This window comes from Cucurbita pepo, chromosome LG03, assembly GCF_002806865.2.
Source record: "Cucurbita pepo subsp. pepo cultivar mu-cu-16 chromosome LG03, ASM280686v2, whole genome shotgun sequence".
Classification (NCBI taxonomy): Eukaryota; Viridiplantae; Streptophyta; class Magnoliopsida; order Cucurbitales; family Cucurbitaceae; genus Cucurbita; species Cucurbita pepo.
In genome coordinates this window covers 2,357,584-2,383,367 of record NC_036640.1, presented here as the reverse complement: position 1 = coordinate 2,383,367, position 25,784 = coordinate 2,357,584, and the positions used below count along the sequence as shown (strand labels likewise).

Below are 25,784 nucleotides of genomic sequence, written 5' to 3'. Positions count from 1 at the left end.
AATTCTCAAACGTCATTTATTTAAAAAAAAATAAAAAAAAAAAAAAAAAAAATTATGAACAATTATATTATATATATATATATATATATATATATATACATGTTTTTAATGATGGAGATGACAACTTGGTGACAACTTTTTATTAAAAAAAAAAAAAAAAAAAGAAAAAAACTAGAGACAACTTGGTGGAGATTTAAATTTGTTTTGTCTTGTTTATGTTATCTTTATTTGTTTATTAATATTTCTTTCTTTTTATTTATTTTATATTCATATTAAAAAAATGAACACATCAAAATCAAAGTCTACCTGGAAATTATTGGATGATTATATGAATTTATTTGACTTCGATCCCTCCAACCCACTTACTTAAAAATATAATATTTTTATAACGGTTCTGTATGCAATAATCGTATTCTTTGAACCGTACTATATCATCTTTTTAAAAGTTCTATTATATCGTGACATTTTTTTGACAGCGGATTAGTGATTGTGCAGTACTTATTCTAATACAACGAACAAAGTCAAAATCAAATTTTGCAGAATTGTCGATGGATGGTCGAGTGTCCTGGACGAACATGACCAAGACATGTACCACACTTGATTTTACCAAACTTTTTAAACCGAATATCATCTTAGTGTAAAATATTATTAGATTGAACATAAACGTTTTGAAATACGAAAACTTAACTTACATATTTAGAAGCTAAAGTGATATAGATCAACCGTAATTGACCTGTACTGTTCAAATTCTCAAACGTCATTTATTTAAAAAAAAATTTCCGTATAATCAAATATACTTAATTTTCATCATTTTCATATACAGAAAAATGGGAGGAATATAATAAAAATATTAATAAAATATCATTAACGTCGACTTTATATATTAATAGAAAATATAAAAAAATTTAAAATTCTAAAATGTTAATTTGTTGATTAANCTGTACTGTTCAAATTCTCAAACGTCATTTATTTAAAAAAAAAATTTCCGTATAATCAAATATACTTAATTTTCATCATTTTCATATACAGGAAAATGGGAGGAATATAATAAAAATATTAATAAAATATCGTTAACGTCGACTTTATATATTAATAAAAAATATAAAAAAATTTAAAATTCTAAAATGTTAATTTGTTGATTAATTTTTTTAATATATACTTGTTTATTTTTAGATTTTATAAAAATTAATATAACATAGATACATATATCAATTGGTCCAATCACAATTTGACACGTGTTAAATATTTTTGAATTTTTTAAAATTTGGATAAGGTGAAAAAAAAAGAGGGTAATATTCAAGGTAACTTGGCAGTGAAGCTACCAGTACGAAGTCGTGAGTCCTGTGGAACGGGAGAAGGTTGGAATGATAATAAAGAAAGAAGCGTGAGGCTATGTGACAGCACGTTTCATGATTCGAATGATGGAGGTAGCAAAGTTCAAAAGCTTTGCCGATTCTCATTATTATTTTTATGCGCTTTCGATTCCCAAACGACAAAGAATGTTGGGTACGTCGTGCGCAAATGCCGCGAGAAATTGAAACTTCCGCCCGTTACATCAATGCTACTAACCCCATTTGATCGATTTCACAAACAGAGAGCGAGGGAGAGCGAGGCTGTGAGGAACCTCTCTGGGGTTACTCCGCGTTCTTCCGAAATCTGGAAATCGATTAATTTCACGAGCGGAGCGGCTCAGCTGGTTTTTGATCGAAAAACCTCCGAACCCATTTCCTCTCCTTCTCTCTCTCTCTCTCTCTCTCTCTCTCTATTTCGTTCTTAGATTCAACCCTTTGTTCTTCTCTTCTCTCACGTGTCCGCACGTCGTTTCGTTGAAAAAAAAATCGACCCCAAAAGGGGGAGTTCTTGATTTCTTGAATCATGCTTTGATTTGGGTTTTGGCTTGGGGGTGGGGCGTCTGTTTTTCCATGGCTCTTTTGGTGAACGAATAAGACCGGGCTGTGTTTTTTCCTCCTTGGTTTTGGGTATAGGATTGTCCGAGTTGGGTGGATCGTTCACCGGACTCGGTATGGCCCCGCTGAAGAAACCCAGAAGAGTTTACCAAGTTTGGAGGGGAAGTAATGTGAGCTCTTATCCCTTTTTTTGTTTTTGTTGATGGGTTTGTTTTCAATTCATTATTTGATTGATTCAACGTTTGCAATTTGAGATAGTGTTTGATGTATTAGTACCATTGTTTCATTCTTTGCGATTGACTGATGGTTTTCTGGTTCATCTTGATGACTGTTTACGAGCTGAGAATGTTGATGGAAAATCTAAGTTGTATGTGAGAGTGTTGATATTCATGTAAACAGCAATAACTAGTAGAATTCTTCTGTATTTCATGATCAGATACCTTGTTTGTTTGATTTTTTTGGTCAAATAGTGTAGATCATTTTCCTAGAACTAATAGCTGAGCGCTAGGATATAAAACATTATATGATAATACAATTCCTAGCTCCACAATGGTACGGTATTGTCCACTTTGAGCATTAGCTCTCGTGGTTTTGCTTTTGGTTTCCCCAAAAGGCCTCGTACTAATGGAGATAGTGTTTCTTACTTGTAAACCCAAGATCTTCCTCTTAATTAGCCAATGTGGGACTACTCCTCTCGATAATCCTCAACACTTATCGCTTAAATACTTGAGGAGTTTGAAGTTTCTAAAACTTTTGTGACTTTGAAGTCTTGATGGGTATAGTACCTTATGTATCATTTTTAGTGATGATATTATCATAAACATATACAATTGGGGGAATGATACCTATATTTCCATACATACATACCTAAATTGATATTTCGTTTTTTGTTTGTCTTTCAGAGATTCTTCTGTGGTGGGAGATTGATATTTGGGCCTGACGTATCATCTCTGTTTCTCTCCATATGCCTTATTGCTTGTCCTGCAGTTGCTTTCTGCATAAAGATATTCTTGAAGGTTTATAATGTGGAACCACCTGGGAATGCTCATTGGTATCCTGTATTATTTGGTGGTCTCAGTCTCACTTTTCTGGTGAGTTTTGGTTGGATTGGATTGGATTGGACTTATGTTTTTGTGAGATTCTACATCGGCTGGAGAGGGGAACGAAACATTCCTTATAAGGGTGTGGAAACCTCTCCCTAGCAGACGCGTTTTAAAATCATGAGGTTGACGGCGATACGTAACGGGCCAAAGTAGATAATATCTACTAGCGGTGGACTTGGGGTATGAAAACCTTCATGGTTCCATCTAAGAAAATACATGTTGGGCCCCCAACGTGGATTGTGAGATCTCCCATTGATTGGAGAAGGGAATGAAGCATTTCTTATAAGGGTGTGAAAACCTCTCCCTAGCAGACATGTTTTAAAACCGTGAGTTGACGGCGATACATAACGGGCCAAAGCGGATAATATCAACTGGCGGTGGGCTTGGACTGTTAGAGTTTTATGTCCGTATTCTTAGTAAGGTTGTCTATATAATTAGTGAGAAAGAGCTTGAATGAAAGAAAGAAAGAAAGAACGAAAGAATTATAGAAAACTATAGTCTATAGAGATTGACAGTGTAGAATAATTCTTTCCATGATTTTCTTTTGTCATCTTCCGACTTTTTTCGTTCTTTAGAGTTGTCGTTATTCTTCTATGATTGTTGACAACTAACCAAAACCCGAAACCGAGCAGTGTATGTCGATAGCTCGACTTATTTAATTATGAAGATTTCATTGTTGTATAAGCAAAGGATCTCGCAGCATTCTCACCTGTGAAGTAAACTATGTGCAGGATTTGATGTTTCTCTTCTTGACTTCTAGTAGAGATCCTGGAATACTGCCTCGAAATTCAAGGCCTCTTGAATCAGATGAATCAGAAGACATGGCTACACCATCCATGGAATGGATCAATGGAAGAACCCCACATCTGAAAATCCCTCGAACTAAAGACGTGACGGTAAATGGTCATGTAGTCAAAGTCAAGTACTGTGACACTTGTCTGTTTTATCGGCCGCCTCGTGCATCTCATTGTTCCATATGCAACAATTGTGTTCAGAGATTTGATCATCACTGTCCATGGGTTGGGCAGTGCATTGGAATAGTAAGTTATTCGTATGCTTAAAACATAGTGAACAAGGCTTGGCTCAAACTTTATTTGCTTATTTTTGTTGGATTCTAACTATTGGCTACATTGTTGTTACCGTTGCAGCGTAATTATCGGTTCTTCTTCATGTTCATAACAACCTCAACTATCTTGTGTCTATACGTGTTGTCGTTTTCATTGTCTGTTCTTATTCATCATCAAGAATCCTTTTTCAAGGCTGTATCAAAAGATATCCTTTCAGATATTCTAGTAGTGTACTGCTTCATCGCCTTTTGGTTCGTCGGTGGCCTTTCGATATTCCATTCTTATCTTGTATGTACAAACCAGGTAATCTTCTTGTACTCAGCCGTTCGGATTAACAACTTATGCATAATATGATCTAACTTTCTAGAATCATATCTGCATATGGATCAAAATTTATATTTTGCAAGTTTTTTCAATAATGAATAAATAAGAAATAAAAGATTAGGAAGATGAACAAAAGAAAGTGGGGAAGAACAGCCCGAGCTATCGAGATTTTCTTTTCACGAAAGCTTTCGATATGGTTCTCGGGATGCCACAGTAGAGTTTAAAGATAATACAACATGAAATATGGTAAATAAGAAGAGAAAACAATTTAGTTTATTGTTGAGGAACTGTAAACTCCTCTTAGGCTGGTGCTTATTTTTTCCCTTCTGTTTATACAAATGCTAGCTTACCTTGAATATTCTACTTGCTCGCATGTTCTGATAAAGTCACCTCAGCTTCTTTACATCTCTTTTAATACAGACTACCTACGAGAATTTTCGGTATCGGTATGACAAGAAGGAGAATCCATATAACAGGGGAATGATGATAAACCTTAGGGACGTACTTTTCTCCAAGGTACCACCTTCATCAAATAAGTTCCGTTCTGTCATCGAGGATGATCATATGATGGTGGCTGTTACTCCTAATCTTGAAGAAGGAATTCATAGCTCGAAGGAGAAGATTGATATTGAAAGGGGAACTAAGTTTATGGAGGATGAGGCCTTCCCGATCCCCGAGATATTGAGGAGGTTGGAATTTGATGATGATCTGGAAGATGATTTGAAGACTGTAGAAGGAGAAAGACCTCATGTTGATCCATTATTTACTCTCAACCAAGAAGTAGAGGAATTTGCAAAAAGTGCCCGTGATCGAACACCCGATCCTCAGCTAGTATTATCCATGGAAGATAGTGATGCAGTAGCCGTAGAAAGTTTCATCCTTGCTGGAGTAAACCTAGATGAGACTAAGGATGCAGATGACTCAGCTCAAGTTCAAGCTTCTAAGTTTTAGGCGTAAAGGTGAGCATCTCCCTCTGTCGATATTTTATACCTTAACTAGTTGAGGTATGTTCAAATTGATCATTTCCTTCGGTTTATAGAAATACAATATCTAGTGAATATATATATGACAAATAAAGTGTCGGGAGCTCCACTACTTGCACTATGCTTGTAGCCTATGGCCTATCCCGCTAATCTTTGGCGAGGTTGAAGGTCAACTCCACGAGATGGTGAGCGTTTTATTTTAAATTAGTAAGATTTCAATTAAGAGTTTGAACCTACGACTTAGGAGTATGTCTCAAAACATCACCAAAGGTGTGGAGTATATAATATTTTCTTCGTGTTTACACAATTTTATGAACATTGATTAAGACTATGATCGCCCTTTAACTCGTTTCGAGACGCCATCGTGATGTATAGCCTTAACGACCTAGCTCACACACTCTTGACTTGACTTTCTCTCTTCAATCCCACTTCCTATTACAAGTAAACGACTTTTTACCCGACGTTGCTCGTGTCAGTTTCATTATATATGTTTGTATGCTAACATTATTCTATTATTCCAACCATCCGTCTCTCTTTGTCGAGATGGAATGGAGTTTTCATATAGTGTCTTGTTCAGTTATCTTTTGACAAAGTTGAGATCGTTTTGTATGACTCAACTTCAACCATGTATATTTTGCGCAATATCATTGTCTGGATGTTTTCTCGGTGCGTTTCATGTCATCTACGAGTCTCTCTGGCCCTCATCAAAATTATGCTCACAAATTTGGGTGGTGCAACAGGTTACATTTTCAGAGGAGGCAGGGAAGAAGCAGTATGCATCTGTAAATGCTTGCTGCTTTGGTTAGAAGCTGTGAGAAATGGCTTAAGAAAGATAGTGATGTACTTTAGGTGTAGAAGCTTAATGAATGTTGACGAAGAACATCAAAGGCTCTATGGTGGATGAAGAATTTTCTGGTTCTCTTTGTTAGAAGTGTTGGTTGCTTTGCGTTTTCATGTATCTAAAGTGCTAAAGAATAAAGCTCAAATTCCGCCTGCCAAAATCAGGTTTTCTTGAGACATCGATCCATTTTTTCTGGTTTTTTCTGCAACTTTTTTGTTTCTTTGTCTGCTAAATCTGTTTGGTTTTATAAGAAACCTTTGATTTAAGGAAAGAAAATTGATTGTCTAGTTGGTTGACTTGTATGTTTGGTTTTCTTTACTTCTCTTTGTTCCCTAATCTCTCCTTTAACTTCTCTAAAATTGGCCTTACCTTTGTCGTGAAACCTTTAACTTCAATTTCGTGAAGATTAAGGTTCACTAAGTTACTTTTGTCAAACCCAAGCTGTCTGTTATGATTACAACGATATATAGACATCAAAAAACTCATGAATGAGGCCTTAAAACAACTTCAAACATTAGAAAAATATTGGAAAATTATAAGATATTAAACATAAAAAGGACTAAATTAATACGAAAATGGAAGATAAACAAACTTATTATCCATATTAAGTTATACCAAATACCTATGAATTTGGAGCGAGTATTAATTATGTTCATACACGTTGAAATTTGCCAAAAAAAAATCTTTACTGAAACAAAGGATGAAGAATGGATTATTGGATGAGTACTATGAGAGGAAATGAATTAGCGTTGGGACCATGTGAGTGGAAATGGAAAGACTTTCCTTTTCATCCATGGACCCTCGATTCCAGACCAGGAGCTCTTATCCAATTCGATAGAGGTGGGGGCGCAGTTTTTCACCGTTATCCATGCGGAAGGGGACGTGGCTTTGAAGCAAAAAAAAAGAAAGAAAAAGGGTATATTTGGATAGGATTGTGGGCACCATCATCATCAATGATCAACAATCATCAATTTCATCGAAAGTTGGAGCAAAATGTCATATTATCTGTCCGCTGATCCACTAACCCTTCATCCGTCTTGTAAACTAATCCACAAATTACAGTCGCGTCGAGGGCTTTACAAGGTCAATGGGCGGTGTTGGGGACGCAAGGGAGCGGGACCCATTGAAGCAAATCTTGAAAGGAGTAATGGGTTCCGCTTGTACTTCTCACCCAGATGGGTTTTCTTTTCTCCCTCTTGAAATTTATACGTGACAGTAAGAAAAACAGGGTATTCTCTCAGTTGGATGATCATCGGCCTTTATAAGGAGGTTGACTGAGCAAATACAGCAGAATTTCAACTCGAGTTTACGAATTTGAACTCATCTTTGGACTTGAATTTCTTCTACTTCTGATAAATTTCAGCAGGTTCACGGATGAACACAATCTTCATTTCTATTTCCTGTTGATTTTGAAGAATTTGTGTTGGCTGTAAGTCCGATCTCGTTGAGAATCTAGTTTGCTTGTGTATTGGGCTTTTCGTAAGTCATCTCTGATTTCGTTTCTGTTAAGTGTCATTAGTTAATCGCTCGATCGTTGTTAGTGTTTATTCAGGCGTTTTTTCTTAACCAAATTAGATATTATTCAGGCGTTTTGTTATTGTCACTTGCACTGCTGCTGCTGCTACATTGTTGTAATGGCAAGGTGTTTGTATAATCATGGATGGACTACCAAACTAAGCTTGATTTCCTTTTTTTGGTTTTGATAGCGTTGGATGCAATGATTGTAATGGGTTCTCGTAAAGTCTCATATTATGTTCTTTTGCTATGCTTCGGTATTGTGGTTGTCTCTGTTTGTACATTCTTTGCCATTGGAGATGACACCGCCCAGCCCGTTCGTCTAGTTGTTAATGCTTCAAATGCATCAACACGGCAGATTCCTGAAACACTTTTTGGAATATTTTTTGAGGTTGGTTCTTTAAATTGTTTTTGCTGTTTCTTTCATATATACATATATATATATATAATCCAAACTTCTTTTATCTGAAATTATGACAATATGATTCATGATTATTTTTCATGTTTTATATATATATATATATATATATATATATATATATTCTTCTGAATCCAAACTTCTTTTATCTGAAATTATGACACTATGATTCATGATTATTTTTCATGTTTTTCAGCTTACTGCAAAAACAACTAAACTCTTGGTTTAGCTAATTTACGATTTGTCGTTTTGTCGATGTTATGTTATAGATTGTGAATCGTCTAAATTGTTCGATTGGAACAAATAGATTGTTGTTGCTATTGATGTTATCATTCTATGGACTTTCTAATATCGTTTTATGCATAATGACATCATAGGTTGTAAGGGTAAGCGTTGTTGGGAGTGCACACGCTAAGTTTCTTTTGTCACTACGCGACTTTACAGCGTTCACTAATTCGAGCTTGTTTACATAATCGTGGGGTTTGATTTGTACTTTTGAGAAAAATATCAAGAAGAATGAGCTTATTTTCATGCTCTCTTTTACAGGAAATTAATCATGCAGGGGCTGGTGGAATATGGGCAGAGCTTGTGAGCAACAGAGGTCAGCTCTGATAACCCTTTTTTCCTTATGAAAATAGCATCAATAAGATGATGGGTTAAGGGTTTGGAGTCTTTATTGAGTTCTTGCATTCGGAATTCGCTTTCGACTTAAAGTTGTTTACTAAATGAGCCAATTCATTCATTGGTTTCTGTTGTGGAAGCACCATGTATTTTCTTAGATGGAACCATGGAGGATATATTTTTATTTGCAATTAAAATGAGCCAAGAACATGCTGATGATATAATCTTTATGATTCTTTTATTCACAGGGTTTGAAGCTGGGGGTCCAAACGTTCCATCAAATATTAGTCCTTGGTCAATCATAGGAAACGAGTCAACTATAAGTGTATCAACAGATCGCTCGTCCTGCTTTGATCGGAATAAGGTGGCTCTACGTATGGACGTGTTGTGTGACAATGAAGGCATCAATGTCTGTCCAACTGGAGGAGTTGGTATCTACAACCCTGGATTCTGGGGCATGGTTAGTCCTCTTCGAGAAGGAATTTCTTTCCAATGCTTTTATGTTGGGAATTTTCTGGACCCTTATGTTCTTAAAATGTTAAATTCGGTTTCCCTCCTCAGAATATCGAGCAAGGGAAGGCATACAAAGTGACTCTTTTTGTTCGATCCTCGGGAAAAATTGATCTGTCCATTTCACTCACAGATTCGAGTGGGCTGAAAAAGTTGGCAACATCATCCATCATGTGAGCTTATCTGATTTTTTCAAAAGAACTCCTTGCTGGAATGGAAATCCAATATAAATTACTTGTCTTTGTAGATCTTCTGATGTGTCAAACTGGACAAAGATGGAGGTTCTATTGAATGCCTCCGAAACTAATCCCAATTCACGTCTTCAGTTGACTACGTCAACAAAAGGGGTAATATGGTTCGACCAAGTCTCGGCCATGCCTCTGGAAACATATAAGGTATTTGTCTCTATATGTCTATATGGTTCGACCAAGTCATGGAAGTGTAGAATTGCAATGTTTTTGGGGTTTTGCTTCGAATTTTCTCAGTAGTTTTCTGCTTATTGTGCTAGACACTGCATTCGTATTTGTATCCTTTGAGGACGAGATAATCATGAGTACGATACTACCCTTTTTCTACCCCTTTTCGGAACTCAAGCTAATCGTTCTGCATAATTCAAAATGGTTCATGTGCATTATACTTCTACATTGGTAGTATGAAATTACTTTCTGCTTCAGGAGCCAAAAGCACAACTTATTGTCTTCAGGAGCTTTGTACTTCCTTTTCTAAAGATACCAAACAACGTTAGATGAATGGTTATACTTTTTTATTGCACAGAAATCATGTATTTCACTTTCCTTACAGTCGTAACCTTTATCATTATGCAGGGTCATGGTTTCCGAAACGATCTAGTCCAAATGATGGCTGATTTGGAACCTCGATTTATTAGATTTCCAGGTAATCGTCGTGTTTCATCTTTCCCTACCTCTCTCAAATCTTGTCAGGTTGTCTTTAGTGTTTGAATTATTATTCTTTCTGGTTTAAGTGTTGGACTTGTTCTTTGTTGGTCGTGGTAACTGATAGGCAATCATTTTTTTCTTAATCATATAAATGAAGGTGGATGCTTTGTGGAAGGGGAGTGGTTAAGAAATGCATTTCGTTGGAAAGAAACCGTTGGACCATGGGAACAGAGACCTGGACACTTTGGTGATGTTTGGATGTACTGGACTGATGATGGACTTGGCTACTTTGAGTTTCTCCAAGTGAGTGTTGTATTTATTTTTCCATGCAGTCTAATTTTTCTTTAAAAACAGAAATACTTGTAAGCACTGGCACACGACCCGGTGTCTGGCTCTAATACCATTTGTAACAGCTCAAGCCCGTCGCTAGCAGATATTGCACTCTTTGGGCTTCCCCTTTTAGGCTTCCCCTCAAGGTTTTAAAACACGTCTGTTAGGGAGAAGTTTCCACACCCTTATAAGGAGTGTTTTGTTCCCCTCTCCAACCAACGTGGGATCTCACGATTTATGTCAGTCCAAAAAAGAGAGATGGTTTGTGCTGACATCGAGTAGTGTGTCACTTAGCTATTGTGGAGGGGTACAAGCTCAATGTATTAATGGACGTCATCAAAGTTGAATATCATCAGGTTGAGAGGAACAGTAAAATAAGAAATGTATCACAGATTGATAACAAATCATTAAGATAGCCCCCACAGAAGAGTTGCTACTTAACTTTATCTCATAATTGATATTACTTGCATGTTATGATTGATACTCTTCAAGTTTGGTTGTATATTACATTATTTATTGAGCTTTCCTTTGCAGCTAGCAGAAGATCTTGGTGCTGCGCCAGTTTGGGTGTTCAATAATGGTAATCCATGATGGTTATCTTCCTTTCCTGCTTTCTCCTTTTATTCATTTATTTTCTTCTGCTCAATATATAATTTTATTTTCTAAGGAATCAGCCACCGAGATGAGGTCGATACTTCCGCTATCTCACCGTTTGTGCAGGTATGCTCGCAATCATTTGTTGATGTTTAACAGGCACTTCTACTCCCTCCTGTATGGATAATAGTTTTATGATGCCTGCAATTATATAGTTGCGAGTTTTAACCAATAAAGATCTCGAAACGAGGTCGAGAGAACAAGCTAGTGTAAGCTCATCGAGGGTTAGTGACTTAAGATACCTAGTTGTGTCATCTCTTTTTGATGTGCATATGCATTATCTTGTGTTTTTCGAGTACTGTCCTGAATTGCTATCAGGCCGATAAATCGGTTTTTGTTACTTTGACTAGGAAATATGCTTCGTAATGATCTTCGTGGTATTTCTTGTCGATAAATTTGAAATATTGAAATGACTGGCAGTGTGTATCTTGTGAAATCTGTAAATCTTTCCCATACTAACAAATGGGTAGTATCTTGATTTTGTCAAGTCGGTATTCATCTAATCACGATGTAGCGATTTTAGGAAGCGCTTGACAGCATCGAGTTTGCAAGAGGAGATCCTAACTCTACTTGGGGTTCCGTTCGGGCTTCGATGGGACATCCAGAACCTTTTGACTTGAAGTATGTTGCCATTGGAAATGAGGACTGTGGCAAAAAGAACTACAGAGGTTTCTCAATCTTTTAGAGTATTTTCTTCATGTTTCCATATGGTTCTGAACTTCTAGCATTATTTAAAATGGTTCTGAACTTGATTAACAGGCTTGATTCAGATTCTGTAATTTAAAATGTGTTTTTGTAAAATTCAGTCCCTTTTTTGAGTTAATCTGTCCTTCTAGCAAATAAGTATAGCATTGCGAGATCCCACGTCAGTTGGGGAGGAAAACGAAGCATTCTTTATAAGGGTGTGGAAACCTCTCCCTAGCAGACGTGTTTAAAACCGTGAGGTTGACGGCAAAGCCAAGTTTCTTACAATGTGCCAGCGAGGAGGCTGAGCCCCGAAGGAGGTGGACATGAGGCAGTGTGCCAGCAAGGATGCTAGGCTCTGAAGGGGGTGGATTGGGGGGTCTCACATCGATTGGAGAAGGGAACGAAACATTATTTATAAGAGTGTGGAAACCTCTCCCTAGTAGACGCATTTTAAAACCGTGAGGCTGATGACAAGTGATAAGTGATAGTTTGTCAAAATGTTGTAGATTTTCCTCTGCTCTTTCTCTGTATGTTTTCTTGAAGAACTTTTATTTGAGCAGGAAATTATGTCAAGATCTACAACGCGATGAAACGTGCCTATCCCGACATTAAAATAATCTCGAACTGTGACGGGTCTTCTAGGAAGTTGGATCACCCAGCTGATTACTATGACTTTCATGTAAGTTTTCTTAAGCATCGCCTTTTCATTTTCTGCAAATGGAATAATGTTTTTTTTCAGTTTCATACTAATTTCTCCCTATATCAGATATATACCTCCGCCAACCAAATGTTTTCAATGGCTCATAGGTTTGATAAAACATCACGCACTGGTCCAAAGGTCTCTACCTCCTCCTCCATTCTATTCCTCTCTACCTTTTGGCTCTAAATATAGAATCNACCTCCGCCAACCAAATGTTTTCAATGGCTCATAGGTTTGATAAAACATCACGCACTGGTCCAAAGGTCTCTTACCTCCTCCTCCATTCTATTCCTCTCTACCTTTTGGCTCTAAATATAGAATTGAATACGAACCAACTTCTGCGATTACTCTGCAGGCGTTTGTGAGCGAGTATGCTGTGACGGGATCAGATGCTGGCAAAGGCAGTCTTCTTGCAGCCCTCGCCGAAGCTGCATTTCTCATCGGCCTTGAGAAGAACAGGTTTTTAATATTAAAAACAATGCTGACATGTGATGTTCCACATTGGTTGGAGAGGAGAACAAAACACCATTTATAAGGGTGTGGAAACCTTCCACTAGCAGACGCGTTTTAAAGCCTTGAGGGGAAGCCCGAAAGGGAAAGTCCAAAGAGGACAATATCTGCTAGCGGTGAATCTGGACCGTTACATGACATGAATTGTGAGATTCCACATTAGTAGGAGAAGGGAACGAAATATTCTTTATAAGAGTGTGGAAACCTCTCCCTAGCAGACGCGTTTTATAAACCTTGAGGGAAAGCTCGAAAGGAAAAGTCCAAAGAGGACAATATCTACTAGCGGTGGGCTTGGACTGGTACAACTATAGTATGTATTGTATGACTTAAATTTGCTTTACGATAATATTTTCAAGTTTTCAACATCATCTTCTTCATTGGGTTGAGGTTTTTTTGTTGTAGTGATATTGTTGAAATGGCAAGCTATGCACCACTTTTCGTGAATACTAATGACAGAAGGTATCACTGTCTGTTGCCTCATCAGCTCTGTCATGTTACAATGATTGATTGATAAACTAAAATGGAAAGCTTTGTGTTTCATAAAGGTGGAATCCAGATGCTATTGTCTTCAACTCATCCCACTTGTACGGAACGCCTAGCTATTGGATGCAACGTTTTTTTGTAGGCTCAAGTGGAGCAACTCTTCTTGATACTACACTGGATGCTAATTCTGCTTCTTCTTCCCTAATTGCATCTTCCATTATATGGAAAAATCCCGAAGATGAACGCAACTATCTTCGAATAAAGGTATATATGTATTTCTGTATATGTGAGATCCTACATCGGTTGGAGAGGGGAACAAAACATTTCTTATAAGGATATGGTAACCTCTCCCTAGCATATGCCTTTTGAAACAGTGAGACTGACATCGATACATAACTAGTTAAAATGGACAATATCTACTAGCGGTGAGACTGACATCGATATGTAACACGTTTTTTTTGCAGATTGTTAACTTTGGAAGCAACGAAGTGAGTCTCAAGATATCTGTAAATCATTTGAATGCATTCTCCATTCAGAAATCCGGGTCATCTCAGACTGTACTTACATCTCGTAATTTGATGGATGAGAATTCCTTGAATGACCCAATGAAGGTAATCCAAGCACCCTCTTGATCTTGAAATTTATTTCTAGAAATGTAAAGAAGAAATGGTACTAAATTGTCAAAAAACACTTCGATACATGAGAGTTGCAACGTGCAAGAGACCTTCGACTCCATGATAAGAAACTGACTTACACTCCGAAGTTACAAATCTGATTGGTAGCTAACTATATTCTTAGGTGATACTCTTTTCACCTTGGGTTTTAACCTCTGACGTTTCACGATGGCAGGTGATTCCGATCAAAGTTCCGCTCAATACCGCTGGAGAAAACATGGACGTTGTACTTCCCTCTCATTCTCTAACTTCACTTGACTTGTTCATGGAATCTAGCAGTATAAGGATGCCTGGAAGCTATCAATCATCAACATCTGCTATCTGAAGTTGTATATGAAGCTAATAAGCAGAACAGTGAATGCATGCATACACGTCTGGTAATCTTTCAACATCGAATAGGTTGAAAGATCTATGTTATTTTCCTTGCAGTTTGGCTCCAAAGTGAAATAAGCATATAGTATGCTTACATTGTATAGTCCTTGGGGGAGCGCTCGTTGGCATCTGATTCGATATCAACGGCACCATTCTTGTAAATTAACATACTAACTATATGGAGCTCTCCCCCAATTTGGCTGTCGAACACCATGCTAGTATGTCACGGTTACGAACTCAATAGAACCTCTACAATCATTATACCTCGTGTTCTTGACATCAATGATTAGGAACTTATAATTAAGAGCGAGCCTAATCCAATCTATGATCTTTTAGTCAAAGTTCGCCGAGTAGGTATAGCTACAACACTCCTTCAATGATTATCTTATGAGAATTACTATACAGAACAAGACGATATCCAAAACGGCACCAAAAAGATAATGGTTGATCTTGATCTTGTTCTTGTGTAGAGCCATTGTTATTTTATCTTATCTTAGGTTGCTGTAACGATTTGATGTCGCAACAACTATCCACCATACCTTTCTGTATTATCCCTATCTCATCTTATTTTTTATGAACACATATTTTTGTTCAATGATTAAAACAGGGTTGGGATTCAGTGACACAGAAGAAAATTTCACATATAGCAGATTAAATTAGAGGCACAACACCATTTCCTATCAATTTACATACATATAACCAAAGCCCACCTGTTAAAAGTAAAGATTAAATTCTGTTCACAGATGGGGTTGAAATCAGCTAAAATCCTATTCTCTACCCTCCCTGTTTCTAAAAAGCATTAGTTGGCAGAGATCAGCAAGCATCTAACCTGAAATCGAAAATGCCGAACTTACATATTCTCAGCTGGGATTCGTCTGCTCCTCTCGATGGTCAAACCAGTGTATCGCCCCGACAGATACTAGATTTGCAGAGTGGACATGTTGCATTTATCCGAAGCCATTTGCCGATGCACCCACAATGAAAATGGTGGTTACAGGGAAGAGTATAGAGCTCCGTCCCGTCTTCATATTGCGAAAGGCAAATGCAACATTCCTATAAAGAAGTAAATCTTCATATACTCAGCTTCAAAGAAATTACAAGATGAACATCACAGTAAGTGATGAGCAAAACTAAAAGCTGTCGTAGAATCACTAACTATTGTGATATTGCTATTGTAATCTGCTTGTGCGAAGGACCATATCGTTATACGTACTTGTCTCTATAAGCAAGAACAGTCGATCGTGTTTGCAGTTAAGCAGGTCATGAAATTGAGTTATTGAAACAAGACCAAGAGTCCTAATTATTCGACCCAGATTGACCCGTTTTATAAAATTCATAGATCTTTCAAGGCTCAAGAATTCAAATTCTACACTTATCAATCTAGAGCAGAAGCAAAATACTATAAATTTTGGAGTGGCCATCCACAAGGAACGTTCCCCAGGAGAAAATAATGATGCTATAGAATTATAGCAATCCACTATATAGCTTATATATATTGATAGTTTGACATAAAAAGATAAGTAGCTGACCGAATCCTCTGGATGAAGAGCAAGTTCTTTGATAAGGTGATCGTTATCCAACTCCGTTGTTGCTCCAATTGGTTCCCGTTCTTTTCCATGGATAAACGCCCCGAGCGCAGCCTGACGAAATGTGTACTTGGGAAGAGCCCTGATAACCTCTTCTGAGGCACCTTCTCTGGCAGTCATGGCATATGCAAATGCTATAATAGGAATGCAGCAACAAAGGGAGAAGAAAACAACACATGCCATCCCAATACAAAAGAGAATAAAGAACAAGTCAAACGCTAGAAACACGACGGTTAACCTGCAATTAACACGACAAATATTCAGCACCGAAGCTCCAAATCAGATTAAATGGTTCCATACAACTACAAATCAAAGCTAGATTACTCGGGGTGAATGCAATTAAAGCTACAATTTCAAACCAACGATCTCAAAGGAACTAAAAGACATTTGATGACATCGCTTCATGGATTTAGTAAACCTTTAATCATCTTAGTTTCGTAATTGTTCGAGATCCAACACTCATCAGCTTAGTTCGATATGCAAATATTACTAAAACCCCTAATCTTACAAAAATCATAACTTAAAGCTCCAGAAGTCCAGATTGAACAGTGTGAAAATGCTAGATTTATTCAAAGCCCACCTAGAGGTTGCATTTGCAACAACTTTCAACAAGTAACGAAACTTTTCGTTGAATAAATGAAAAGAGACTAATGCAAAAGGGATACGAGCTCCGAAAACGAGCAAAAAGAAGAACAGAACATCGAAAAAAATACATAGGAAGTTTCAGTTTGGTATATGAAACTATTTCTCCAAAAGGAAACATGTCAAAAGGCAAAGTTCTTACCAGTAAAGCCGGGGAGAATCCTGTAAAAGTGTATGGCCACCCATGACAATCCAATAGAATCCAAAGACCCACCAAACCGACGAGGTCATTGTATTCATTGACTCCAACCTTTTCATTATGCTAGAAGGACAAAGATCAAAACAAATTAGTCCAAAGCTTGTGTTGCTGCAGCTCATAGATCTGTATACTTTTGTGTTCATCAAATAAGTTCCAGACTAAATGTGAGAAAATGATGTGAAGTTATTGCTGGTTCGTTGAATGAAACATGAAAAAGAAAACAAAATAAGCTCAAAACCCATGAATTCACTGTGGCTTATATGTTTGAATTTGCCAAATGTTGAGCAGATTTGGCTTTTCAAACATATTGAAGAACAGATTGAATTCCATCATTATAATTCATTCAAAGGTTGAAATCAAACACCAAGAGAACCCTACAGGAGGCGATCAAAAGGACATAAGTACACACATATTGCTTAGATTACTGCATTGGAAGGGGAAATCTCAAAATTGCGCATATGATTCAATCAATGAATGCATTAGATATAACTGTTCTTCCTACCTGCGATGATACGCACGGTCCTCAAAGCCGTGGAGCGCCATACTCCGCTGATACTCAAAGAAGACAAACCCAACATGCAGGAGACATTGCAAGCCATATCCAGAAATCCAAAGGCGCAAAGGCGTGGAAGGGCGTTCTCGAAACGTGGACAAGAGGACAACAATGGAGACAAGAACAAAGGCCAAATTCCAAACGACGTCGAGAACTAAAATGGGCATAGAGTAGAAGCAATTTTCCCTAACAATGGAGCGGCGATTGAAATCGTTAGCGTCGTCGTGGTCTTCCGTGTCGGATCGGGAGTCGGCGCAATCGGCCAATAGGGGGCGGTGGCGGCCGGAGGTAATCAAACGGGTAGTGTAGCGAGTTAAAGGGATTGTAAAAGTGGTACTGACAGTGGGATAGCGAAGAACAGAATCATTGAGAGTGCCGCCATTGGCAGTGCGTCTCATTGCTCGTTCTTCTTCCATTATGGGTATAGCTTCCACTTGAGAGAGAGAGAGAATGGGTGCGGTGGCGGCTGAGAGTAGTTGGGTTGGGGAGCTGAGGCAGGTCGCAGCCGGTGCTTTTTGGTGGTGCTATGGCTCCGTGCGGCGTGGGGGGAGATTCAAACGACGTCGTATAATATCTCAATCGTTCTTGACAGGGTTTTGTACGATGATGGATAATGTCCAAGCAACGATGTAATGTCGACCCTAAGAAAAAAAAAATTAAATAATAATAATAAATTTCCAATTTAATTTAATATTTATTTGGTCTCCAAATGATCCAACAAATTTATGAACTTCCCATTTCTACAATAAATTTTTAAATTTTAAAAAGTTTATAATACCCGAAATTAAAAACTTTAAGAAATTATTTTAGGCTCAATAATTTAAAAATGGACAAATAATTTAAAATTATTATTGTGACAATGAAGTGATAACTATTAATAAAAAATTAAATGAATTAAAATTTGACGTAACTTATCTTAAAATTTTAATACTCTTGCAAAATTAAAATTCTTCATTTTTATAACACAAATGAGTCGCAACGTCCCTTAAAAATAGAGAATTTATGCGCTTAAAAATTAAAATAAAATAAAAGATTATAGAATAATTTATAATTTTCACATTTGACCAATTAAAAATAATTAAGAATTGTGTTTGTGACAACAAATTAATGAGCCATGTCAATGTGTTGGAAGGTACAACTTAATAATAGAGCCATTCAATTAATATTTCAACACTTCCATTTTCTTTTTTTTCTTTTTTTTTTGTTTGGAATATATTTATATTTCTATAAATGAGAAACAAAAGGCTATGCTTGTAGAGGTTGAAAGTTCATTTTCATTTATGTCAATATATATATATGTATAGTGGTAGGTACATTATCGGGTACAATTTTTATAATAAAATATTAAAAAGAATCTAACTCTAAAATTTAATCGTAGGGTAAAAATTTGAGAAAGATACGATCCAGCAAGTCCAAAAGTATCATAGATTTTTTAGTTCAAAGAGTACCAACTAGGAGATCCAAGCGATAATAATTAGTGTCTTATTTGATGAGCTGCACTCAATGGTCAAAAAGACCGTATTTATAGATGAGTATTATAAACTCTCTCTATTTGTTTTGTGATCTTGAAGAGCAGTTAATCAATCACGAATTAATAAGACATTTAGGTATGAATGATGATGCTGAAGATCAACCATGAAGATTTTATCGGAACGAACTAAGCATATACTATCCATTTAGTTTAGTTCTTACTTAACATCCAATTTATCACACACATTAATTAGCTTTATTGAGTGTTATCTTCATCTTGCCATAATTAAGCTACCAAACACTAAGTTACTCCAATTAAGACCATGCATTGTGGTTTGAAAAACTTCTCAAACATTCTATATTCATAATAAATTAGATTCTCTAAACATTATAGAGTTAGAACCACTTCCACCTCTAGAACTTTAGATTTGCGATCTAATAATAAAAAATATATAAAGTAGTTTTTGTTTCTAAAATTTCACCAAGAATTAAAAAACTTGTAAAAAAAAACAAGCAAAGTTTTCAAAACCCGAATGGTTATCCAACCAGATCTTAAAACTTCGATTTAAACTTTCGGGTGGGGTAGATCTATGTTCCTTTTTGTGAAAAGGAAGCCATTTATAGAACAAAAGGAGAGAAAAATGTTGGAGAAATTTAAGGTAATCCAGTTGTGTTCAAGGTAGTGTAGAACAAGAAGGCCATAGTAATAAATGAAGGGTTGGACAAAGTCATGCATGGGAGAGGGTCTTTCATGGTGAGGACCATCTTGGCTGGATGCTATGCTCTAGTAAAATGTAAATCCACCGACCTACAAACAAATCTTTCCTGTAATTTCTATATCAATTTTGGCCAAGTTTCCTTCCATTTCGCTGAGATTCATAATCTCACCTATAAGATCCCAACATGAAAATGGTAGGTTTAAGCTAACTTAGCTAACTATGATAGAACTAAAAGTATGAGGACCAAAAGCAGAAAAACAATGGACTTTGTGGGGTATTTGGCTCAAGAGAAACAATAGAAACAACATAATTTCCATAATCCACCCTCTTCAGAACATCCACCGACATCAAAACTCTGATGCAAACAAACCTATCAGATAGCTTTTCTTTCTTTCTTTTTTTTTTCCTTTTTGATAATAACAACAGCAAGAGCAAGAGTTGAAGATGGTACCGTAGGATTTGCAGCAACAGACTGTACAGAAGAATTAGAAAACCTCTTCTCTTTGAAATTTAGCACCATACAGTATCTCCTACCAAGACTAGGGCTCAAGAGAACCACCACTAAGGAACAACGTGAGAGCGGAATATGAGAGGATAGGTACAGCAAAATCCACTGCTCCAACACTGCACAATTAGTGGAATCGAGCTTGAACATCGTAACAAATTTTTAAGCGAAAAAAGATGAAAGTAAAACAGTATTCTTACATTGTTTCCTATGTTTCAATATGTAACAGCCCAAGCCTACAAAAGAGATATTGTCCGGGCTTCCCTTTAAAGTTTTAAAACGCGTCTGCTAGAGAGAGGTTTCCATACCCTTGTAAGGAATGCTTTGTTCCCCTCTCCAACCAATGTGGGATCTCACAATCCACCCCCCTTGGGCCCAGCGTTCTCGCTGCCACACCGTCCAATGACTAGCTCTGATACCATTGGTAATAACCCAAGCCCACCGCTAGCAGATATTGTCCTTTCGGGCCTCAAGGTTTTAAAACGCGTCTGCTAGGAAGAGGTTTCTACATCCTTATAAGGAATGTTTCGTTCCCCTCTCCCACCAATATGAGATCTTACACAATCATATCAATACCAGCATTTATTAAAGCCAAGGGATTCTTTTGAAACGTACCACTGAAAGCAAAGGTCCCTGCTTGAACTTGCCATGGAACGAAAATGCAGCTGGCTTTGGATTGTCTCCAGGTCCTCTAATAAAGCCACTGGACAGAAATTAAACAATTACATAGACAGGTCAGTTGAATTTACAATTTATTTGAGTCGGAGTACAATGTCAATAACTTACATCAATGATGGACAAATCAGGGGAGTCCTTTTAATATCATATACTGCGATCAGGCCATTATATAATTCATCTCCATCCTTGAAAGAGACAGCCAGTCGCTCTCCTGAAGCATCCCATGCTATCTTCTCAATACCCTGACTGAAAGGATAATGCACAGCTGTCAAAATTTTATGGTTAACAATATTGGTCATGGGCGGTCTAACAAACTAAACACATATACCTGTTCGTCAAAGTAGTTATCTCAGGCAAGTCAACAGCTAGCAGATGTGCAACTGAAGACAAAAATCATTGAGAATGCATCAGATCTACAAACGAGTAAAAACTGAAGATCCATATTAATGGCTAGCGAACATTTTGCAGTTTAATAGAAAGTAAAACTAGATTCATCACATTAACCAGGCAACATAGGCAATAAAAATATTGTCCCTGTAGAGACACTAGGTGAAGACGTTAAGTTAAATAAACATTACTCAATACCTTGCATAATGCACCTGAATCAAAAATGAGAAAAGAGTTTCAAGTGATGATATTATCACAAATCATTAAGACTTGATCTAATCATTAGTTTGTTATCGGCAAACTGCCATGAAACTTCCAGAAAACTTCCGTTCATTCCTTTTCTTTCCACCAAACTCTCACTGTCTAAATATTATTTCTACAGATCTCATAAGAAAAACTTCCAGACACCCCAATTCTGGCAGTTGCAATATGCGAGACAGTGTGCACAAGTCCACTGTAGAACATGACGGAGGCCCAGATGAAAACTCTATAGTAGCTTGTTAGTAGACCCAGAAATTGTAAAGACGATTCACATACCTAATGACGGAGGCTTAGATGCAAAATGAATTGAACCCAATACTGAAGACTCAGAGAAAGCAAGTAGTATCATACGTCCATCAGGATCCCATATTGCTCCCTGAAATCATGACATTGTTTAGTGGATACAAAGTAAAAAATTTAACTAGTTAAAGACTCTTACTAATTAAAGTGGTGGCTAGAAAAGATTGCTAACAACTATAAATTTTAACTTGACTGACAAAAGTGAGAACTAAATAAAAGAATAATTTTCATGCAATGTCTAGATACTATGTCCGGACAATTGTTGACTACTTTACACTGATAACAAGAAGGATTAAGAGAAGGGGCAAGCTACGACGTATTATCTCCTATACAAGGGGGAAAAGAGGAGAAAAAAAACCAATGAGATTTCTGATGCCATATCTGGCATAGTTAAAGCCTTATTCTTATCCAGCTATGGAATTCAATATTATTATTTGCTTCAACTACTATATGCGTACATGGATTAATTGGAGTATGAGTTGCATTTCTTCTACATCCTTGTCTATTTTCCTTATGAGAAACCGAAGTACATAGGAAGTTTCTCCTCCATCTGCCCATCTATATTACATTATTTTAAGTAGATACCATGCATTTTTTCGCTAGACCAAAACAGAGGGGGCGAGCAAGAGTAAATGACAGAGACAAAGAGAGAAGGGGAAACATCCCTGGACAAGTTAAAATAAATAAAACATAATTTTTTTTTCTTTGTACCGTGACAAAACCACTTGTTGTCGACCACTGTTCAGATGTCCATGTGTTCGTTTCCCAAAGATAAAATGTTCCATCCCTGCAAAATGAATGGTCTTATGTATGCAGAAAAAAACAGTCCTGGCTGATTATTATGTAACAAAATGCACAAGACAGTTGGATAGTACTTACAATTTTGCAGCAAAAAAGTAATCTCCAGAAGGTGACCACTTGATTGTTGATACACACCCTAATCCACGCCTAATGGGTGTTCCCAACCCTGGAACCATTCAAGAGTCAAAGAAGTTCTTAAAGAAACATAGGAGGGAGGGAGGCAGGAGAGAACTTCAAAATAATGAAAACAAATAAATTAATCAATTGGTAAATGAGATGAGAAACAAAATAAAATAATCAGGCAATTCAAGTACTGTTGATACATTACTAAAGAAGCATTTTCCATAGATATGCTACCTGGGACCATTATGTTTTTTTAACCCCTTTGAATAGAAAAGATTCAGAGATATAGAAGGAGGAAATGAATCCCTAGCATTATTCTTCTTGAAAAATAGCGTCCAGTCATCAAACATAATTAAGAAGATTAGCCTTTGACATACCTTGAGCGACATCCCAAATGGTAAAAGAAGAGCTCTCATAAGATGCAGATGCTAGATATGTGCCAATGAGTCAAGGAAATTTCTCGTATCAGGTTGAAATACTTCAGTGAGGAGATAAATGAAAAAGAATCATAAAAATATAGCAAAAGTCAAATATCATCAGCAAGTATAATCAAAGAAAATTATTTGAGAGATTCTTCCGCAGAGGAAGAGGGGAAAACACCCGCCACCAACCAACAATTCAACTATCATGCAAAGGACTAAATTTTTTTAATTTATTTGGATATCTTCCATCAGGACTCCATGACAGGGCACTAATCTGTTCATCACGGGTTCGAAGAAAATCAACTAGGGTATATCGAACCCCAGAGCCTCTTGAGAATGATCCTAAGAAGGACACGGCACCAGGTCTCACCGAAGCAGCATTTCCTGGGAAAGAAGCAGCCCAGATGCAAATTCCATCTCTGAAAGAACATTCAGTCCAAGAATCTCTCAAGTTAATGGTAAACATTCTTGCGAGAAATAGTTTTGTCCTCTAAAGTTCTAAGATATATAGTGTTTATTTTAAATGATAAGATTGCAGCTCTAAGGTACTTACTTGCATGCCACCGAAAGAGTCCTCCCGCCATTTGGTCTCCACTCAAGAACTTTAACATCTCTTTGCAAGTCGTGGGTCAAAATGCAAGGGTCTTTTCCTTCTGTCCAGAACATAAAATACATTCGCATTATTTGAAAGAAATTGAACAACAAATTTTACGATGAAATGAACAGTACAAATACAACAACGCTACTTCTATATACAAGTAAAAAGATTACAAAACTTTAACCAAGTCATATGGTGAATCAGATTCAATGACCTGCATTTTCAAAATCACGGACAACAACTTGATTCGTCCCAGATATGAATGCTAAAATATGCTTGTGCTGGTGCCAACTCACTCCTTGAAGATATTCTGCTGGTAAGTATTTTACCTATAAAATTGATCAGTGAGCATAAGTTGCTTAACTTTCATTCACAAGTTACAAAGCACGTGCTTACTTTTGGAATGCACGTTGCAGTCAATTTACTAAACTCAAATGTATCTTTTAACAACTTCAGAACTTCAAAGTAGATAGAGTTCCATAAAGCAACCATTTTTATCATGCAAAAAAAAAATGTTGAACTTCCTAAAAATTACAATGGATGTGTAATTTAAAGACACCATTTTAAATTTCATATCTTCTATATTCGAATTTATTGAACCCCAACAATCATATCCAAGTAAAAACTTAAAGGCATCATGAACTTCAAAATGTTTCCTTGTTGCCAATATATATAAGGTACGCCAGTAGGAGTAAGATACAACAATTAAAATGTAATAGCAAACTAAAATTAAATTAACCACCAATTTTTTCTCTATGTGTCCCTAAGTGCAACGAAGTTTGCCGTGCGGAAATGCTTACAAATATTTCCTTACCTAACAATTTATCGTGTTATAGTGCCTTAGGTATGAATCATATTGAACAAGATATAGGATTTCAGAGTGCCTTACACAAAATGATATTGAAGGATTGTTATTGTTCTGAAGTTGGGTTAGCAAACTAATTTCATGTAGACAATCAAATTCTTCTTTTTTGAGCCAAAATTTTCTTTCTTTAGATGAAATGGAATATTTTCATTTGTTAAGAGAAAACATTTAAGACTGATCTCTTGTAAACAAAAAATAAAAAAGGATGGAACAAAAATACACGCAGTTCTGCTACGAGAATGCCTCGACATCAGGAAACTAGTGTACCGGCATTTAGAAATGCTTCTGAACCACACGATTAGCTATCAACAATTATTAAACTTACATCATTAGGACGTAAAAAGCGCTTGATGGAGCCCTCGAGGAATCCCTGCAAAGATGCAATCACACTCTTCCTTTGGATACTTTCCCCATTTGCTTCATCATTTCTAGCCTCATTGTTCGGTTCAGGAATCGGTGACTCCAAAAAATCCGACTGAAATGGAACAGGACTAAACACCATACCCTGTTAAACGCCACAGCCACAAATTCCATAAACAAAAACATCGCGCCTGAAGAGAACGGTAACATCAACCATAAATTTCAACTATCATTACTCACAAGGACTTTCCCATAAGTGTCGTTCGCCAGATCATCGGAGATTCGATCAGCAGTAACTGAACAGTAAGAAATTCACAAAACAGATGCTCAATATCATAAAAAATAAAACACTGCAACTATATACATGAGAAGCAAAGTAAAAGTTCGATACTAACTGAGGTCGCGATTGATTTCGCAGATGGTAACAGACCCAGGAGGAGGAAATGAAGGCATTATGAGAAAATTTAAAAGCCCTAAATCGATCAAATGACTGAACTTCTGCCCAATTCAGCTCGAGAACTGAATTTGATTCCGGCGAAGTTCTTGGATTGTTTGAGCACCGGATTTTCCCGCCCACTCGTTCGGGTCCGTAGTCGGATTTTCCAATGGAGATCCTTTTAAAGATTGCTGAAATGTTCGAAAATAGGGTTTAGATTTTATNTTTTTTCTTTTTTTTTTTTTTTTTTTAATTTGCTACCTATTACTATTATTATTAATATT

At 36.8% G+C, this 25,784-nt stretch overlaps 4 protein-coding genes across 11 annotated transcripts; 2 read left to right on the top strand and 2 right to left on the bottom strand.

Annotated features, from left to right (window-relative positions):
* The first annotated feature begins 1,343 nt into the window (after positions 1-1,343).
* Positions 1,344-6,401, top strand: LOC111789672 (probable protein S-acyltransferase 4). The gene is made up of 6 exons (XM_023670312.1): positions 1,344-2,077; positions 2,810-2,998; positions 3,742-4,050; positions 4,159-4,380; positions 4,822-5,360; positions 6,125-6,401. The coding sequence occupies exons 1-5, from the start codon at positions 2,024-2,026 to the stop codon at positions 5,350-5,352; spliced, it is 1,305 nt and encodes a 434-aa protein (XP_023526080.1). The 5' UTR covers positions 1,344-2,023; the 3' UTR covers positions 5,353-5,360; positions 6,125-6,401.
* Positions 6,402-7,086: 685 nt separating this feature from the next.
* LOC111790586 (alpha-L-arabinofuranosidase 1-like) lies at positions 7,087-14,905 on the top strand. Of its 4 annotated transcripts, none has more exons than XM_023671548.1 (18): positions 7,091-7,591; positions 7,932-8,131; positions 8,705-8,759; positions 9,028-9,239; positions 9,341-9,462; positions 9,537-9,684; positions 10,114-10,183; positions 10,343-10,488; positions 11,050-11,095; positions 11,183-11,235; positions 11,693-11,837; positions 12,417-12,535; positions 12,623-12,694; positions 12,912-13,015; positions 13,469-13,525; positions 13,612-13,813; positions 14,014-14,160; positions 14,399-14,905. In XM_023671548.1, the coding sequence occupies exons 2-18, from the start codon at positions 7,943-7,945 to the stop codon at positions 14,546-14,548; spliced, it is 2,037 nt and encodes a 678-aa protein (XP_023527316.1). In that variant the 5' UTR covers positions 7,091-7,591; positions 7,932-7,942; the 3' UTR covers positions 14,549-14,905. The 4 variants fall into 4 exon arrangements, with proteins under 4 accessions (XP_023527313.1, XP_023527316.1, XP_023527315.1 ...); XM_023671547.1 differs by having other exon boundaries at positions 7,091-7,704; XM_023671546.1 differs by having other exon boundaries at positions 7,092-7,654.
* LOC111790589 (E3 ubiquitin-protein ligase At4g11680-like) lies at positions 14,162-20,301 on the bottom strand. 4 transcript variants are annotated; one of them, XR_002814504.1, is made up of 6 exons: positions 20,216-20,290; positions 17,525-18,216; positions 16,966-17,085; positions 16,125-16,419; positions 15,425-15,648; positions 14,162-14,544 (listed from the first exon to the last, which is right to left on the bottom strand). XR_002814504.1 is itself a non-coding variant. In XM_023671555.1 (6 exons), exons 2-5 carry the CDS (start codon positions 17,989-17,991, stop codon positions 15,487-15,489), a joined length of 1,044 nt encoding a protein of 347 aa, XP_023527323.1. In that variant the 5' UTR covers positions 17,992-18,216; positions 20,216-20,291; the 3' UTR covers positions 14,162-14,544; positions 15,450-15,486. The 4 variants fall into 4 exon arrangements, 3 of the variants coding, with proteins under 3 accessions (XP_023527323.1, XP_023527322.1, XP_023527324.1); XM_023671555.1 differs by having other exon boundaries at positions 15,450-15,648; positions 20,216-20,291; XM_023671554.1 differs by lacking the exon at positions 14,162-14,544 and having other exon boundaries at positions 15,216-15,648.
* LOC111790587 (aladin) lies at positions 20,056-25,712 on the bottom strand. Of its 2 annotated transcripts, none has more exons than XM_023671550.1 (14): positions 25,460-25,712; positions 25,305-25,360; positions 25,030-25,209; positions 24,054-24,168; positions 23,795-23,894; positions 23,484-23,660; positions 23,197-23,255; positions 22,775-22,862; positions 22,607-22,682; positions 21,872-21,971; positions 21,276-21,327; positions 21,056-21,193; positions 20,885-20,972; positions 20,056-20,388 (listed from the first exon to the last, which is right to left on the bottom strand). In XM_023671550.1, exons 1-14 carry the CDS (start codon positions 25,515-25,517, stop codon positions 20,326-20,328), a joined length of 1,350 nt encoding a protein of 449 aa, XP_023527318.1. In that variant the 5' UTR covers positions 25,518-25,712; the 3' UTR covers positions 20,056-20,325. The 2 variants fall into 2 exon arrangements, with proteins under 2 accessions (XP_023527318.1, XP_023527319.1); XM_023671551.1 differs by having other exon boundaries at positions 23,795-23,891.
* Between the last annotated feature and the right edge of the window lie 72 nt (positions 25,713-25,784).

Bases quoted from the DNA above. Each gene is read 5' to 3' on its own strand.
- LOC111790589 (XM_023671555.1), bottom strand. From the start codon at position 17,991: ATGGAAGAAGAACGAGCAATGAGACGCACTGCCAATGGCGGCACTCTC. The intron at 17,086-17,524 runs GTAGGAAGAACA...TTGTCCTTCTAG, and splicing joins GACCGTGCGTATCATCGCAG to CATAATGAAAAGGTTGGAGT. The intron at 16,420-16,965 runs GTAAGAACTTTG...TGTTAATTGCAG, and splicing joins GATTCTCCCCGGCTTTACTG to GTTAACCGTCGTGTTTCTAG.
- LOC111790587 (XM_023671550.1), bottom strand. From the start codon at position 25,517: ATGCCTTCATTTCCTCCTCCTGGGTCTGTTACCATCTGCGAAATCAAT. The intron at 25,210-25,304 runs GTGAGTAATGAT...GGCGTTTAACAG, and splicing joins ACACTTATGGGAAAGTCCTT to GGTATGGTGTTTAGTCCTGT. The intron at 22,863-23,196 runs GTATGTCAAAGG...GAATGGTTCCAG, and splicing joins CATTTGGGATGTCGCTCAAG to GGTTGGGAACACCCATTAGG.
- LOC111789672 (XM_023670312.1), top strand. From the start codon at position 2,024: ATGGCCCCGCTGAAGAAACCCAGAAGAGTTTACCAAGTTTGGAGGGGA. The intron at 4,051-4,158 runs GTAAGTTATTCG...TTACCGTTGCAG, and splicing joins TTGGGCAGTGCATTGGAATA to CGTAATTATCGGTTCTTCTT. The intron at 4,381-4,821 runs GTAATCTTCTTG...CTTTTAATACAG, and splicing joins ATCTTGTATGTACAAACCAG to ACTACCTACGAGAATTTTCG.
- LOC111790586 (XM_023671545.1), top strand. From the start codon at position 7,886: ATGGACTACCAAACTAAGCTTGATTTCCTTTTTTTGGTTTTGATAGCG. The intron at 9,240-9,340 runs GTTAGTCCTCTT...TTCCCTCCTCAG, and splicing joins ACCCTGGATTCTGGGGCATG to AATATCGAGCAAGGGAAGGC. The intron at 9,685-10,113 runs GTATTTGTCTCT...ATCATTATGCAG, and splicing joins TGCCTCTGGAAACATATAAG to GGTCATGGTTTCCGAAACGA.